At 42.0% G+C, this 18,037-nt stretch overlaps 2 protein-coding genes and 1 long non-coding RNA gene across 4 annotated transcripts; all 3 read right to left on the reverse strand.

Annotated features, from left to right (window-relative positions):
• Positions 1-2,855: 2,855 nt before the first annotated feature.
• LOC124662132 (probable gamma-secretase subunit PEN-2) lies at positions 2,856-6,304 on the reverse strand. The gene is made up of 2 exons (XM_047200014.1): positions 5,980-6,304; positions 2,856-3,399 (listed from the first exon to the last, which is right to left on the reverse strand). The coding sequence occupies exons 1-2, from the start codon at positions 6,302-6,304 to the stop codon at positions 3,236-3,238; spliced, it is 489 nt and encodes a 162-aa protein (XP_047055970.1). The 3' UTR covers positions 2,856-3,235.
• A 601-nt stretch (positions 6,305-6,905) lies between these two features.
• On the reverse strand, positions 6,906-11,414 carry LOC124662270 (NAD(P)H-quinone oxidoreductase subunit O, chloroplastic-like). The gene is made up of 5 exons (XM_047200126.1): positions 11,044-11,414; positions 9,855-9,910; positions 9,617-9,682; positions 9,477-9,518; positions 6,906-7,118 (listed from the first exon to the last, which is right to left on the reverse strand). Exons 1-5 carry the CDS (start codon positions 11,294-11,296, stop codon positions 6,906-6,908), a joined length of 630 nt encoding a protein of 209 aa, XP_047056082.1. The 5' UTR covers positions 11,297-11,414.
• Positions 11,415-13,326: 1,912 nt separating this feature from the next.
• LOC124667155 lies at positions 13,327-17,050 on the reverse strand. Of its 2 annotated transcripts, XR_006991185.1 has the most exons (4): positions 16,445-17,050; positions 16,109-16,259; positions 14,517-16,007; positions 13,327-13,761 (listed from the first exon to the last, which is right to left on the reverse strand). It is a non-coding gene; the product is annotated as an uncharacterized LOC124667155 (long non-coding RNA). The 2 variants fall into 2 exon arrangements; XR_006991184.1 differs by having other exon boundaries at positions 16,109-17,050.
• Between the last annotated feature and the right edge of the window lie 987 nt (positions 17,051-18,037).

Below are 18,037 nucleotides of genomic sequence, written 5' to 3' on the forward strand. Positions count from 1 at the left end.
CTGGAGAGCGCGGCAGCGACCTGGTCGCCGTCGCCGGTCCTGCGCGCCGACCGCACCGCGCCACCACGGCGCTTCGCCTTGTAGGTTGCAGGGATCCCAGGTCGGGCGGGCGAGCTCCTAGAGGCGCGGCGGTCGAGCTCCTGACGGGGATGCGGGCTAGCTCTGGCGCGGAGTACGACCGTCTCAGCAGGGAGGCTGGCCGAGCTCCCGAAGGTGGAAGTGGAGGTGGACTATTTTGACGGAGGAGGAGGGACGCAACAAAGTGGAAGCAAAAAGGGAAAACCCATCGGAGAAGAACACCAGGGCAAGAGATAAGGCCGTCTTGTGGGGCCCATACATGTGGACGCGTGGCGCGCTGCCAGCCCGGAGGACGCGAGCGCGCGATCCCCCGGGGGAAAGGGAGCGTTTTCCTATACAAAATGCCTTGTACTAACTCCGTCCCATGAAATGTGTCGTAACTTGTCTAAATTTGGTTCAAGGGACGGAGGGACTACATGTATGGTTCATGATATATACTAGTTTAGCTATGACAGAGAACAAACTAAACTAGTAGAAAGTTACTAGTGATACAACATACCATCAAGACATTGGTACGATGAGATTTTTTTATGGATTATGCTGGTTCTGATATGGAATCGATAATCAGACATCGACGGTATATCTAAAATTCCTCCAGCTTCCACCCTGCAGTCTAAACTCTAATCTAACTATCCCGTCCTAAGCACATCGCGAATTACTTCAAAGAGATGGTGATCCTGTCAGACGAAACGAAAATAAATAAAAAGCTATATATACATTCTACATTTACATCACATTGAAAGTCCATAGCAGTTGCTGTATTATTACGTGAGAAATACTAAAATGCTGCAAAACCAAACTCCCTCTATCCCAAAACAGGATGCATATAGTTTTTGGTCAAGGTCAAACTTTTTAAAATTTGGCCAACTATATAGCAAAATGTATTGACATTTATTATCTCAAATCAGCGTTTTTAGAACAATTATGAAATATATCTTCATATGGTGTGCATTTGATATTATATATAGATGTATATTATTTTTTCTATATAGTTGGTCAAACTTTAAATTTGCTGACTTTGACCAAAAACTATATGCATCCTATTTTGGGATAGAGGGAGTACGTGTTAGTCCCATTTGGTTTCAGATCAACAGAAACCACCAATATAAAAGAAAAAATGGCTCGTGCTTGTATTGTTTCTGATATGTACGGAGTACTAGCCTAGCTGTGAGCACAGGAACAAACTAAGCTAGTACAAAGTTACCAGTGATACAACATTTTCCAGAAAAACATCGATATGATGGGAATTTTTACAGACTACGCTGGTTCTAATACTGCGTCGATAATTGGACACCAATGGTCCGACAGTATATCTAAAAATGCATCCAGCCTCCACCCTGCAGTCTAAAGTCTAATTTACTGTTCCGTCCTGAACAAATTACTTCAATCTTGTCGGAAGAAACGGGAAAAATCCCATATATACAGGCTACATCAATGATTTCCATCCTACTTGAATGTCATAGTCATACTAGTTATTCTTCTATTATCACGTGAGAAATACTAAAACATTGCAGAACCATACGGATTAATCCCTTGGGTTTCAGATCAACAACAGTCACCGACCCTAGTACACGATAATTCCATATATACAGGCTGAAGAGCTGAAGTGCTCCATCCAGACCTAAAAGTGTATCATGGTTGGGTTCCATGCTTCAAGTCCTAGTTCTAGGGTTCTTGCGTCAGATTATCCAGCCAGGTTACTTAATCAGAGGGAGGGGCGGGAAGGTGGTCGGATCACCCTAGGGAGCGGACGTACCTCGACTGAAGTGGATGGAGAAGCGATGGCGACGGTGTCGACGGGGCGGCGGAGGCGATCTCCTCCTCCTCCGGCGCCGTCCATGATTCCGCTTGTGTCTTCTAAATAGAGCGAGTGGGCAAATCCTATACATCGCCCGTTAGCGGCGGGGAATACGCCCCGCCCGCTAACGGGGCGACTTGGGCCGCGGCCCATTAGCGTGGGTTTTCTGTTTACGCGCGGTTTTTTTTTTCTTTTTATGGTTCTTCGATTTGGTTAGTTTTCTTCGGTTTTCGTTTTTTTATTTTTCTGCTTTTTCTGTTTCTTCTTTTTTAATTGATTAAGAAAACAAATTCGAATTTTTTAAAATATAAATATTTCTATTTTAACAAGTACGCTCCCCCGTCATGTGGTGCAGGATCTGCCCATTCGGCCCTCAGGACGGTGGTTCTCGTTAGTGTGTGGGGCCGCTTGTAACATTGTTCTAACAAAAACTAGGAGGATATGATCAAACCATGAATAGCAAGCGCGCAATGCTAGACTTACGTAAAGAATGCTACGGGGTAAACTTACGGGCTCCACGTAATCCCGTAAGCTAAGTTACGAAAAAACTCTCCGTAGGTGTAGCATTATTGATAACAAGCACCAAAACGCAAAATAGTTTTTGGTAAACACAGCCTCTCTGACTCCTCAAACCACAAGCCATGGAGACCACCACTTTCTGGTCCAACCAACAGCTGACCTGTGGCCGGTTCAGGAGTCCGTGAGCTCCATTACAGATTATCAGGTCTCGTATCATGGTTTGGACTCTGGAAGAACTGGAGAAGACTGGCATTTCCAGAACCGAAATCAAACTGCACCGGCAGCATCTCTAGCCTGTCGTGTAGCAAAAGCATTCTCATACATTGACTTGACGGCTACCAGACTGGTGCTGCTGGGCAAGGCAGCACTGCATTCCTCACCATACACGTTTTTTGTCAAACTTTTTACAGCCATACCAGCAACATTCTCAAGGTTTTTTCCTTTTTCAGATTTTCAGGGCAGATTGGATCAGCTTTAGTTCCAGTGACGGCACATACAGCTGTTTAGTACAACCACTCCAAGTTGCAACACTGAGGATTACCGAGCAATAGATTATGTTCCCTAAAATTGGGCCTAGAATATGTAAAGTAAAGGATGTGTATGAGCATATTTAAGATCAGTTTGATTTTTTTCCCCTAGGTTCGGCACATCCTGGGCTGGGCTGACCCAACTATACATATAAAATCCTCAATTACTAAACACGGGCTTCTACGGGCTTCAGTCTGACCAGTGGCTGATCTTACAGAGCATCAACAACACAGGGCACTACTACTACAAGTGAGGCAATCAAATGGCTGGAGTAAGCATGACCTCTTCACGAAGTGATGCCTGCAATGGAATCTACCCCATGAATCCGGTGAGACCGAGTTTGTCCGCGACATTGTACATCACGAGATCATTCCACACTGGCCCGAACAACCGTTCGCCTCCGATGATGAAAGTCGTGGCCCAGGTGAGGAGGACCGCAGCGAAGATGGTGAAGCCAATTGCGGATTTAACAACATCTGCAAGGGATTGATGAGAATTTGTTACGAGATGCAAATGACATGAATGCCGCAAGTCAATGTTCAAACACGTCAGTGGTAAAACTTGTCTAGGGAAATTAAGTGCAAGTTGCAAGATAAAGGAAGTATGGACATGCCACGTGAGAACCTCAGCATGATGTAATCACTAAAAGGAATATATATGAGATGATGCCTAGTGACAAACTACTAACATCAGGGAATATGCTGCTGAGAAGTTACAAACTGACTCAGTTGATTGAGTCATTCACACCTGCAATAAACAAGAACTACTTATTTTATTCAATTTCTAAAAGGTAGCTCAAAATTTCTCATGTCATGCCCTAATTATCTACATGGCCATAATAAATAATATCATTGCAAAGATAAAATGAATAAAATAGTTATTTCTTAGATTCATTACAATGTGTATTGACTGTAGGAGAACAGTGCTATTTCAAGAAATCCTTCATATATGAATATTAGTAAATTTAAATATCAATGTAAATACAACTAACTACATCCGTGTACATGTCACTGTCGTTCTGGATTGCTAGATTTTCAGTAATATCAGTTGAGGAAGAAGCTAGTCCCACTTAAATTTAAAAAGAATATCTCTATGTGACAGAAGATTCGATTCCTCGCGCACAGAATCTCACTGATTGACTGTGACATAGCTTTCTACATCCACTCATAAAAAGAGTGTTTCACTCACTTGCTCTAGAAACTACCGGAGCTCCTATTCCCATGTTTATTAAGAATGTGCACTAACTGGATTCAGGTTTCCACCGTTCTAGCTTCTCTTCGTAGTTCACTAGACTGTATCAAACATGTTTATCCGGATCAGGAGACTTTACATAAATTGCTACGATTGCCAAGTCGAAAAAGAACTGGACATGAAAGTGAAAGCGGAAAGAGAAAGGAGTGTGACTTGTTTCAAGAATTGGATGCCCGTGTTAAGGAAATCAAGTATAAAAAGAGAAACTTGGATTATTTATCACCTAACCACCTGAAGTGGGAATCCAGTACCCAACTCTCTTCTTTGTTTTTGGCCATGAAAGTAATTGAATCGATCATCTGTAAAAAGATAAAGAACTAAAGCTAGGGCCTATGAAATAAGACTAAAGTAGCAGTATCTGAATCGGACAGGCACTCTCCTCCTCACTAGGACCGAAATCGAGTGATAAGTAATAAATTGTAAATTTCAGCTACTTCCTCTGTCCCAAAATAAGCGACTCAACTTTGTCTAGATAGAGATTTATCTAGATGGGTTTCAGTTAAAGATACATCCGTACCTAGATAAAGTTGAGTCACTTATTTTAGGACGGGGGAGTACTTTTCTAGAGGAGCCAGGAAGCGGGCAGGGTGGCTTCTAAACCGGGAGTCAATTCATATTCGGTTTCCTTTGCCGTGGAACTGGATTCAGTATCTGCTGGCGCACAGGAAAAGGAACATGAATTGACTCTCGGTTTAAAGCCATCCCACTCGCTTCCTGGTTCCGTTAGAAAAGTAGGGGAATCCTGCAAGTTATAAGTTATTACCAGGTTTCAGTCCTAGAGAGAAGGGTGTCAGTTCAGTTCAAATACTCCTACTTTAGGCTTATTTCGGAGGCCCCGGCTTCAATTCTTGTTCTCGTGTTACAGATGATCTATTCAATTACTTCCGTTTGCTTTTTGCAGTGATACTTTATTGGATTCCCAATGGGGCAATCGCAGGATTAGAAGAAGATACACAAAAGTATAGAGAAAGCTCTCTTGCGGTGCATAGATATTAGATTATTATGTTAGCTTCGCCTAGGTACAAAAACAAATTAGAGAGTTGGGTACACAAAAGTTTCATGATATGAAAATTTGATCTCAAGACTGGCAAGTTGTTCATCTGGTCTTTTTTTTTTACTTCCAGACCAACTACAGTAGTTATTCTTGGATAATTTCGTTCCTGAAAGACCAGGCAGTTCACAATGAATTATAAACCTCCACTACCTTCAGATTTATACACCACCCGCCTACATAACAGAACCCGGAAACAAATAGGACAGATCGAACAACTGTTTGTCTGAAAGAAGGCCGAAGCAAGAACTTGTAGTGTTCTCCCAGTGGATAACTCAGCGCCTTGAGATCAATATTAACTCACTCCATTGGCTGAAGACATCCTAGTTCGTGCTCCTTAAGCCTGACTGGTCCATATGATTGACCTGAGATTTACTAACCTACTGCCGCTAACAACCAATTCTCCACCAGAGAAGCCTCCGGTTTGGCCACACAGTGTTCCCAGTTCCGACTCATACAACGAGCACCCAATTATCCATATCACTAGAACAACAGCACTGTTTAATCCTCGAAAAATAACTAACGGGCTAAGCAGCACCAGAGACCGCATTACTGCTGCGCAATCTCACAGAGAATTCGCTAATATCAGCAACCAGACATTCTAGGTAATTCACCAAGGATGCTAGTTCGATAGCAACAAAGGTGGATTCCAACCAAATAGACGAATGCAGATATATACTAGTAAAAACTAGATGAGATCTCCTACTCCTAGACGAGAAGGGGCGAGACGGGGAAGAGGATCGGGTTAGCTTACAGGGGCGGATGGGGGCGAAGGCGGCGGGCGAGGAGGCCTTGGGGGAGCGGAGGACGGGCCAGAAGTAGCAGCAGTTGATGGCCCAGAGGAAGGGGAGGCACGCGAAGCCCCAGAGGAAGAAGCGCCGCGCGTGGCCCTCCGCGTCCTCCAGCGGCATCCCCAGGGGCCCGTCCACCGTCGCCCAGATCGGCGGCGGCGGGGGAGGCGCGCGGCGCGCGGAGGAGGAAGGCGGGCGCCGGCCACCGGCTGCCGGAGGGCGGGGCCGCGGGAGCAGCCCTGACTCCTCGTCTACTCCGGGCGCTCCGGCTGCAACCCTCGCCTCCATGACTCCGTTTCTGACTTTCTGTGTTTCTTCCGGGTTTTACTTTTCTTGGCGTCGTTGGGTTGGCCCCCGAAAAGAAGTCCATATAACCCCCTAACTATGGGGTTTGGGAGAGATAACACTCCTAAGTTTAAAATGGAGCACTTAACCCCCTAACTATATAAACCAGGCAATTGACCCCCTCAGCACTACGAGAGCGGTTTCCTGTGCGGTATTTGATGACGTCACATGCGGTAGAACGGAGGGGATACGGGGCTCCGCCGGAGCTGGGGAAGACAAAGAAAGACGGGCTGAGAAATCGGGGGATGGCGAGGCTCCACCGGAGTGTGGAAAATCGGGTGACGGCGGGCCTCCTCGGAGCACGGCATATCGGGAACGGCAGGCCTCCGCCCCATCGCTGTGTAAATTATCGCAAGATCCCCGTCCAGCATCCGTCACATCCTGCTCCTCCGCACGGACAGCCGCTGGCACAGGCCGCCGGCGTCGAGCGTGTCATCCTCCTCGATAGAGAAGACGTGGTCGATGCGGAGCAGCTACCCGGAGCGCGCGCTGATGAGCAACTCTGTCACAGCCGTAGTGTCCAAGAGCCCCTCCATAAACACCATCAGCGGGGGAGGCCAGAGGCGACGAGGTGGTCGTCGTCCTCCATCGAAAGCTCGATCTGCGCCCCCGTGACATCTCCGGTCTGCCTCCCGTGGACTAGGAGGAGGCTGCCCCTCGAACTCACCCGCGTAGCGAGGAGCTGGCCGCCGCTGTAGCGAAGAGCTCGCGCGCTGAGTGTAGTTTCGCTAGCGATGGTTGTGTTCTCTATAAAATCCTGTGAAAACTTTGACCGCAAAAGGTTCTAATCAAGCACCTACGTGGCTAAAACATGTCCACGTTAGCAAATACCACCGTGCCAAACCACTTTTCTTGTGCTGAGGGGGTCAATTGACTGGTATTGTATAGTTAGGGGGGTTAAGTGCCCCATTTTAAACTTAGGGGGTTCTCTGTCCCAAACCCCATAGTTAGGGGGTTATATGGACTTCTTTCGTTGGCCCCCTCTTAAAATCCACTCCCGCGGGTGCCCCAGGAATTTACCCTAAGAACATATATAATGTACATGCCAACATTTAAATTGAAATTTTTTTAAGTAGCTCCGTCTCAGCTTCTGCTGCATCACTAATTTGTTAGGGCATATCAGCGGCCCGACGGAGATCACACACCAAATAATCCCTCCCTCTCACCAAGAATGTCGAAAGTTTGTTAAAGATCTAAATTTTGACAACTTTCGACATTATTCGTGGGATGAAGGGAGTATATCTGTTTTGGTCCGTTTTCGTTGGCTCACGGACAGAAAATCGGGCAAAATCCCGTGCTTGTCTTTTTGGGTTGGATGTTGCCCCAACGGCTCCACGTAAATATATTTTTAACAAAAATATATATTAATAAAATGTAATTGCATAGGGCTGATTTTTTTAAAGTGTAAAATAAAATAATCAGAAAAATGCACATATATAAAAATAGACTGTCGCACGTCTATAACTAGATAACACCCCGCCCGTTGTTGCGGGAAATTTTTATATTTGTTATGATTAGCCCAATGTAGCACATACATCCATGAAATATCATACATAGGCTTGAATATTATTTATGTTGTATACATTGCAAATAAAACTATAGTACTCTCTCCGTCTATAAATAGATATCTGATGTTGATCTACATCTGGATGCATCTAGACACTAAATAGCGTCTAGATACATCTAGATTTAGACAAATCTTAGACGTCTATTTATAGACAGAGGTAGTAGTACATACACTTGTATTTACTTGTGTCATATACATTGCACATAAAACTATAGTACTCTACCCCGAATAATATTTGTGGAAGGATCTATTTGATCTTGTTGGTAGTGGTGCGTGGTTGCCTTTTTCGATTACTATTACATTTACCTAGATATGTGGTGTGACTAGTGTCCCCTTTTTCTCGATAGGAAATAGTGTGTCAGAGTCGGAAGGATGAGAATGGATGGTCACCTCGTAGCGAAACTTTAAAACGCCTTCTCTTTTGTGGTGTTCTTGATCTTATTAACTGCACCGGTGTATTCGTTCGTTCTTCTCTTATTGAAAGAGCACAAGAAGGCGGAAGGACATTCCGTGAAGAGTTTACCGAAGCACATTCCGTAAACGGCCCCAAGAGTAAGAGAATAAGAAAGATAGAGATACAAAAAAAAAATAAGATAGTCAATTTCAACATTTCCTTCTCCCTCCAACATCCTCGATTTACAAGTTCTTCTGTGTTATAGCCATGGAGCAATTGCACAACATTGCCGCCTAGTGGCATTAGTTTATGCACAAATATTGTTCTCCTATCATCTTGTGGACCAATCCATCCATCACATTCTCTCATAGTCGAGTTTTTCCGACTACAAATAAAAAGAAGATAATAAATATTTGGCCTTGTGATATATATGCAAATTACCCCTGCGGGCTCATTATGGTAATACTTCCATATGATAGATGTTCAATTTTTTGGATGATCATTATTTATTTGGAAAATAGATGATGAATGGTGCTACCACAAACAAAGTCTATGTCCAAAAAACAACAACTGACGAGGAAGCATTGACTATACCTTGATGAGCATATAAGTTGGTAGCCATGCCGGAGGGGTTGGAATCCCTACCCACGCGATCTATGTAGATAAAACCACAACTTAGTCGCAAAAAATGACAATACATGTGTCAATAACTAAGATACATCCATATTAAAACAATATTGTTGAAGAACCAGAGATAAGTCATGACAAGGCATTTCTAAACCCGGATGTAGATGCTCCTGGTTGAATAAAAATTAGAAAAAATACCAGATAAATTCAAAAAGATCTGAAATATTTGTACAATGAATATGAAAAAGTATTCTAACCGCACACCAAAAATCTCCGGGAAAAGACATATGTAGTGGTCCGTGCAAAAAAGATAAATTGGACAAGCACCGTATTTTGTCTTTTTTGCACAAACCACTGCATATATCTTTTCTCAGAGATTTTTTGTGTGCAGTTAAGAAACTTATTCATGTTCATTCTCCAAAAGATTTAGATTTTTTGAATTCGTTTGCTATTTTTTTGATTTTTTTATTCAACTAGAAGCATCTACACCCGAGTTCAGAACTGATTTTTCGCATGGTAATAGTTACCAAGGCATACTCTCCTGTCTCGAAGATTCTGATGTCGAGAACCTGCAATTGAGAAATTTTGAGTAGAAAATTGGAACCTAGACCAAATAACCAATGTGATAAAAAAATCAAAGATATGTGAAGTTAACCATGGTAGTTACCTCGCCACGATTTTCGTAGATGTAGTCTAGCCCCTTGTAGAAGGGTGGATGCCCCACTGACAGGTACTACAATTTGTACATCACCAGCAATAACTAGAAGTTATCAAACTAGAGTAACTCACTGAATTTAGTCTAAAGAAGAAAATATTTTTGCAATTTTATGAGAAAAACTTTCAAAAATATTTCCATGAATTTCGAGCAAGTGTATCTATTGAATTGAACAATTACATACACTTACATTGATACTATTCAAATACTTCTCTTTCTCGACACGCACAATCTGCCCTTTTTTCACTACCAGAGAAAGAATGAAAATTATGTTATTTAAGTTAACTTAATATTCTGAAAGAACAAATGGAAGAAGGACCATCGCGGTAGAAAGTAACAAATATATTCAAAGAAAAATCAATAATGGTACTTTATTACTTCAAATGTTTTTAGGCATTACATCCGATCTCTGCATAACTGAGATGCACATAACTGCTCAAATCCAAAAGTATCAAAAGGATAAAATGAAGAAAAAACGCAATACAAGTAATCTCTTAATCAAGTAATAACTCATCACTAAATTATAACTACTTTTCTTCGGCCACAACCCGAAGTATGTAATCTAACTAATTCAAACAATTGCAATTACGAATACAGCAGCGTCAAATGTACACTACTTTTCTTCAGTCACAAACTCACAGCCCTATCTAAATAATCTTGCTTTTTTCTAATGTTAGTTTGGGACGCTCCTGTTAAAACGAGCTCCATTTCAATACAAGCAAATGCTAGAACTGGTCGTGGAGTTATGTGTATAATGTGATGTCAGAGAAATTTGATTAACAAAAAAAAGACATCAGCTATTATTAATTGTGCGTGTTTACTTGGTACTACATACATGCACTACGAACTTTTGACATCGATTACAGGCTGCTATTCCTAACTTTTGCCAAGGCCTACAAAATTGAAGTCGTTAAATAAGGAGTAATTTTGCCTATCACATGTACTGTAGTGTGGCTATATCTGTTTGACTCTGTTTAACTATTTATAAGTATCTTGATAGTGGTTCAAAATGTTAGTATAAAAACAATACCTTAATACAACTTTCTATAATTGTATTTCCGACTCAATAGCATTTTAATCTAGTATATACGGATATTGTAATTATACACGAAAAAGTCGAGTTCAGTAAATTAATTAAGGATTTCCTCTTCCTGAACAAAAACTAGGGACAAGCCTACGCACACGCACGCCATGTTAGTTAACTAATGCATGAGTTAGAACATTGCTTCGTTCAGTGCAACGTCAGTTATGGAACTAATCCCTATAATGTTATGACTTTTTGATACCCGTGTGTAAGGAAGATGCTAGTGTTAAAAAAACCCAAGAGAAATCGAAAGCTGCACATATGTGAAGCAAGTATTCTGAAACATCCATCTTACTGGAGTAGACCGGTTTCTTCTTGAGTATCTTCTTGGGCGCCGGAGCCGCGGCATCAGCGGAGCCGGACGCCGCTGCCGCAGCCGCAGCTGGCTTCGCATCTCCGGCAGGCTCGGCGGCGCTGGCGCTGACACGGCCGGCAGCTGGTCGCCTGGCCGACGACGCCGACGCCCACTTCACCGTGGCGGCCAGCACCGAAGCCGGCGAGGCCGTGCTGGAGGAGAGAGCCCGGGGCGGCGATGCGAGAGCTTCCATGGCCGCGCGCGACTTAGCTAGGCGTACGTTGGTAGCTACGAAGGAACCACGGCGTCGTAAGCGCCACCAGAAATCGCACCCGCGGCGGATAAGGTGGCTCGCGCGCGGCCTCCACGTGCTGCCGTCGCCCGCGCTAGTCTGCTACGACGGAGAGTTGGGCTTGGGCCAGAGACGTGCCCACGCCAGATCTCCCCACAGTCTGTTGGTGCTCTTTTTTTTCGACCACGGTGAAAAAAATGTGTCTTTGGTAGTTAAGGCGATGGCAACTGGCAGCGACACAACTATATGCACTGTTATGTTTATATCAAGGAAAAAAATAATAGCACGCTAAAGAAATAGCGTGGTCTTTTTATTTAAACGCTATGCAAGTTATAACTTGTTAACAACACGTTATTTTTTAAAATAGCGTTTCACAAAAAGATATAGAAAATTGACAGGTATAGCATGCATATCAATGATTTCATCAGCTAAAAAATTGTTCAGAATAATACTTGCATAACTAATTAACCAGTTTAATTGGATTATATCAACATGTTTTCCTTTCCTCTCATATAGAAAAACATTAAGAAGTATAGAGCTGAGCTGCACTAAAAATATAGAGCTAAACCATGGTGTCTACGGGCTATGGCTACCACTACTGAACTACCTCCCGGTACTGACCAAGTTGGAAGAGAACATGGAAGAATGAAACTAGATATGACTATCGCGTGTTGAGCAAGAGGTGGTGGCCTGGCGGCGAAGACCGGCGTCAGACCGAGCTACTGCTCTAGGCACGCATCCTCCTGGTGATTCCGGCCGGGACGTGCCACGCGGAGGTGGCCGGACAGAGGTGGATGAGAGTGGCGCTGCTGCTGTAGCTGTCATCACCGAGGTGCTTGGGAAGTCGAAAGTGGCTACTGGTTAGTTGCCGACCTGGGGTTGAGTTGAGCTAAGTTGGAATCAGGAGCTCGTGGGCTACAACTAGTTTCTCAACTTTTTTAGCGTGATATAACGCTACGATGTTACAACAAATAGCGAGTGAGCAAATTATGCATAACGTAACGTTCACCTTGCTATGGCGCCGCTAAAACATCGAAATAGCGCGCTATTTTTTTGCATTGTTTATATGCATATAAGTAATGTATGCCTACCGAACATACATTGTCAAAATTAATAAAGCTACAGATGCTTAATGGAGTAGTCGTGTTCTTGACCCGTCTTGCTCCAACTTTTTCAAATGTCCCACTCGCCTCATTGTGATTGCTTCAAATTATCAACTCATCATCTCTACTCCCTCCGTTTTTTGGATACAAATCCACTATAAAAAGTACAATTTTCATATATACAAAGTCACAAACACTAATCGAAGAAATGATTAGATTGCTACCTCGTAGTATGATGCTTATTAATGTGAATGTTGCATGCATCCACATCCATAGGGAAAGAGACAACACATGCAGTTTGCATAATTAATTATGCTTTTTTATTAGTTGACTTTATTTTCTTGGTATATGAAATTTGATGTGACCTTGTTGTATACATCAATGAAGGGAGTATTTGCAATGATACCGACTTATTTTGACCATCTCCCAAGCTCCAAGTCGGTGGCCTAACTTCTCTCTTTCTCTCTTTTTTGGTTTCATAGCTAGGGGTGTATAAGATTCTTGACACCGGTTGAAACCTTCTCAAATCTAATCTCCACTTTTAGTTTAGTGCAAAAGAATGAGTTAAGCTAAAATCAGTCAAACTGCAAACCATTTTTACCCACCCATATTCGTAACAACACGCGTTGGCAGTTCATACATTACTAGCAAAGATCGGCGCGGCGGCACGCCGCGCCAGTATAATGGCTGACTGAGAAAAATTTGGTGAAAAAACATAAATACACTATTTGAATTGTAATATATGTTTGGACTAATCCTGAACTCAAAAATGGGACAATAATTATTTTCATCATTGTTTTCACCTTAGCGTATGAACTGGCAATTGAGAAAAACAACCAGAGCAAAGCATGTAATATATGGACTAAAAACATAAACAATGTGAATATGTAGAGGAATTATCTTTCATAACATATAGGTAGCCACATGCTTCTTGTCCTTTACTTTCAAACTCTTGCAGAACTGCAAGTACGTTACAACAGTAGGTGACAAAACAGATATGTACCACAGTTTCTGAATTTTCATATGACACTGTAACTATCTAAAACCAAAAAGAAAATATTTTCACCAACTTAAATGTACATGTAATCTTAGCTTATATAAACTTATAATGTGCTTGAGTCCAAAAATGCATGTATATCTTTGGCACACACTATATTATAAAAATATCAGACATTTATGTGCAAAAGCAAACAGATCACATTGTGCCACTACAACTAAGTACTCTCCTCTTGGAGGTCGCACCTTTGGAGTAACTTGTGCTCATATCCTGTCACTGTGCTACCACAGCAGCTACATATCAATACAGGTCATCGGAGGAAGTGACTGCAAGCATATACCTCGGGTTAGTGAAAACGATTGTAGCTGACACACTGTATGTATCAAGGGAGAAGACAGCTGGTGAATTTTGAGTTCAAGCATCTTCTTTGAAGTTGTCAACACAGTGTCAATTCGTGAAACAGGAGCCACTCTATGAAATTGAGTTTACCTACATTGAATTGTCATAATTTGGGTGCAGAAAGATATTCCATAAGAATTTCGTGATCCCATGTCATAACCAAAAGGACCTTTATAGGGATGATTAATTCATTTCGTTGCAGAAATTTGTACTGCAAATAAAATATATCCTACTTAGTAGTTATAGTGACACATATATAAGAACTAAGAATAGGGAGATGCCATATAAAAAAAATCATTAGTAGTTTTAGTTTTGGCACTTGGACCTACATGCACGACATTTCTTCACATAAAAATTTATCTTCTGGAGCAAATCAAATTCATTTCAACAGATATGATCGATGCGGAACACATCAGTACAACTTCAGTGGCCAGAAGATATCTGCTATATATGCCTAAGAAAACATTTGCCATTTGTAGTTGTCGTGGTAGAAGAGATCAGATATGTTTTGCAAGTTTGATATAACCTTTTTTACTGATTCTTCTTATCTATTCAACACATAAGAATCCCGTTGGCATTTCTAGTTTAGACAAAAGGAGAACTAAAGGAAACTTTAAGGTATGCATCTGCGTGTCATCAAACCTACATAGTGCACACACTGCTGCATCACGTAGACACGTACCTACATCAGTCTTTAAACACACGTTTCCGCCTTCCGCGTTGCCCCCTTCAGCCTGCAACTAAGCTGTAGTTGAGCAATCATAACATGAGCATAACTCAAGAAGGAAAGCTGGCGCAGAAGACTGGAATAAGAGACAGACAACAAATATTCAGAACATGTATAAAGTTTTGCATCAGGTTCTGTGCTGAAGTTAAAAATAAATACAACTGTAAGTTGCACTCCTCTACAAATATACATAGAGAAGTATATAGCAAACCAATCCAAATTGCAAAACAGAAAATAAAACATTACTTATTTTCACGAGATAATGATTTTTGAAGTTTATGTCTAACGTTTTCTCTGACTAACATTGGTAACAGCGTTGAGGATACTAAATGATAAAATAAGTGATAGAAGATCTTGTGTTACCAGAAACTTGAAGATTATTCACTGAGAAATATAATTTCGAGATATCCTGGATAAGCACACCCAAGTATCAGGAAGTTGATCCAAAGTTAAGAGTAGTCTGAAACTCAGGTGGCATATAGCTTGGCAGCGACAAACCATACTGTACAAGTTCAGAATTCAGAACAACATTCACACTGTCGAGATAACCTACTAAAAAGTCCTTTGCTGAAAAAGACAGTTGATACAAAATATTATCACATAGCCCACTCGCAGGTTCAGGGGTAAAACTTTTGATCATGTATATCATGAATCAATCGACAATTAGAGGAGAAAGTTAAAAAATAAAAGATACTAAGTTTGAATTGGTAGAAAATATCAAAACACACAGACATGATGAGAGATTAGAGAGATGCTGTCATCAGAGTTAGTATTGGCTACCAAGTGTCTACCTAAAAGAAATAGAGGAAGCAAGTATCACTGGAATACATACATCAAGAGGAAAACTGAGCGAGGTATCTCTATGGCCACCAAGAGAAACTCTTTGGCACAGCTTTTATAGGCACATACACAGTTACCTACCACACATGGAGCTTTCAGAAAAATCACAAGTTAGTATCTCACACTCTTATATGTATCCACATGACTCTATCTAAACATGTATTGGTCTAGCCGATTCAGTTAGAGAACTGGAACTTTTCAGATTCTTCAGGCTGGTTCCAGGGCTGTTGGCATGGCACATAACACACAACTCGTAATTAGGTGAGATGACAGACATTTTGTGTTCTAAAATGGGTGACTTAACCTACTTTATCATAAGAGACTCGGAGAGCTGACTGCATGTGGAATACCAACCTTGTTTATGTTGAACTCATGACAGATAAGAAAACAATGGTAATGGTTTCGGTGAGACCTGGGTATTCGGTGTTTTTTTTCTTCTTTTCACCGTGGATCTGGGCGTCGGTGTTGACCTTGCAGGCATGTAGAGCCAGGATCTGTCAACAACGGCATGAAAACCAACAACTCCTTTGGGGTTCTGCATCGGAGTAGCTGAATACCGAAGTATGTTCAGCACTATAACAGATGTACTTTTGAAGGCCAACAAACCTACGGCACATTACATATCACAGTTAGCACAAATCAGAAAGAAAGAAAGGAAGTATTACAACAGAGGATAACACAAAAAAACAAAGATGAGAGTGTAACACCTGAGTACTGACTACTATCAGGCCGACAAATAAGATGATCACAGGTTCTTCATTTGATGACTCCATTAATCCATCAGCATTAGAAAATATAATATCTTGCCATCAAAATCAGAGCTTCAAGATAGTACGCGTAATGACTAATATAATTTATCTACCAGGAACATCAAAGATGGATTGCGTTAGCACGGTGTTCAGAGATATATGTCACATAAGCATAAGATTTATTTAAAGCTGACACCATTGTTCAAACATATCAACTAAACCAAAAATACTAAAATCCTACAGATATAATCCCATTAACATTTGGAACTCAGGGCTATGCAAGGAAATACATACCCAAAAGATAACCAAGCCTGAGATATTGGTCCTTAAATCATCTCCTTAATTAACCAGAGGAATTCAGTATACGAAAATAACTTCAAGATGGAACAGCTGGCAGCATGTGTGTTGAATCCGAAACGTTTGTGTACATCATGGCAGGAATACTCTATTATCAAAATTTCAAACTACAACAACTAATTGTGTCCATGAGTGAGCAATTAAACTACGCACCTAAGAATAATTGTATCCATGAGTGACCTTTTGAGTCGTTTTCTGCTCCTCGTCCATCAGTGTACGAACACAACAACCACATGTTGGCCAAATACCTAGCAGCACATCGATCTAGAGTGAACAGCCTGCAAGAAATTGCAAGGAAATGGTAGGCACGGTTTCAGTAAAAAAAATTAGAGACCTGCAGTGGTTGCAGATGTGAAATTCGTTACTAAATCCTTTGCGAACTGCACTGTAAAAACCAAACTAAAACCAGCAAATACATCAGATTCGTCTTTGGGGATTTAGGAATTGAAGGTACACGGTATTCTTGCGGATTCTCCATAGACGGGAGTTGAAAGAGAAAGGGGGCCAGAAGAATGCTGGATGGCTTCTCCATAAACTCTGCAGTTTGCATATTTTACCGTAAAGAGACCTCATGAGCAATATCCGAAGTGCTTGTCCTATCACTTTTTTAGCCAAGCTGCATAGATATAATTTAGCTGAGTGAATATTGAGTAATGGCTAAAAGTAGTAACTCATATTTCTCCAATCTGAGATGCAAACCCATCTCTCAAATCTTGCTAGCAATGAACCGAATCTGAAAACTAACCAGAAAATATGCAATATACCAGACAAATACAGATACTGGATTGAAACAGGAACATAGTAAAATGGATCTACTACATCATTTTCTGAAGTTGTGCAGTAGACGAACAGTAACAATTGTTTGAACTTCATTTCCTATGCACACATGGTGGTCTACTGATGGAAATTTAGAGCACGCCGATCTACTACATCAGCAACATGCCACCCACCACACCACCATCGGGTTATCCTCTCACTCTCTCCAGAATTGCTAAAACCTCTAATTCAATACCACACATGTAATAGGCGTTGTGAAGTAAGATAGGGAGTACCTGAGGTTGGGGGAGACATGACAAATCCCCCAAGGCGAACAGCAAACAGATAGCTGAAACCCAAACCTCATAAGCAAACAAACAACTCTGTGGAGCTCAAATCGGAGGCCTGAATGAAGGGAGGTGAGACACTGAATCCCCAAATCGAATTTCAGATCGAGGGTTTGGAGCAGGAGAGGAAACCTTGGAAGTGGGGAGCACCACGCCTTGCGCCTCGACGTGGTCCAGCAAAGTCGACCTCCTCCATGTCTCCCTCAGCCAAATTAGATGGGAGCCCAGAAGAAAGCAGCATCGGAGGAGCGACGTCGGCGAGAAGATGCTGGCGGGTCGGCCTCGACGCTGAGTCGGTCCTCATCCCTTTGACACCATGGACGCCGCCACGTTTGCGACCATGGTGGATCCATACGTGTAGATCATGAGGCCTTGGCGTGCCTTGGCTTCCCCTAGAGAGATGAAGAGTGGAGAGATGAAGAGAGAT

This window comes from Lolium rigidum, chromosome 6 (assembly GCF_022539505.1).
Source record: "Lolium rigidum isolate FL_2022 chromosome 6, APGP_CSIRO_Lrig_0.1, whole genome shotgun sequence".
Classification (NCBI taxonomy): Eukaryota; Viridiplantae; Streptophyta; class Magnoliopsida; order Poales; family Poaceae; genus Lolium; species Lolium rigidum.

What these genes read in the sequence shown, in the direction of transcription:
- LOC124662132 (XM_047200014.1), bottom strand. Translation starts at nt 6,304, where the DNA reads ATGGAGGCGAGGGTTGCAGCCGGAGCGCCCGGAGTAGACGAGGAGTCA. An exon ending in CTTCGCCCCCATCCGCCCCT is followed by an intron (nt 3,400 to 5,979) that starts GTAAGCTAACCC and finishes AATCCCTTGCAG; the next exon opens with ATGTTGTTAAATCCGCAATT.
- LOC124662270 (XM_047200126.1), bottom strand. Translation starts at nt 11,296, where the DNA reads ATGGAAGCTCTCGCATCGCCGCCCCGGGCTCTCTCCTCCAGCACGGCC. An exon ending in AGTATTTGAATAGTATCAAT is followed by an intron (nt 9,683 to 9,854) that starts GTAAGTGTATGT and finishes TACAAATTGTAG; the next exon opens with TACCTGTCAGTGGGGCATCC. An exon ending in TCTACGAAAATCGTGGCGAG is followed by an intron (nt 9,519 to 9,616) that starts GTAACTACCATG and finishes TCTCAATTGCAG; the next exon opens with GTTCTCGACATCAGAATCTT.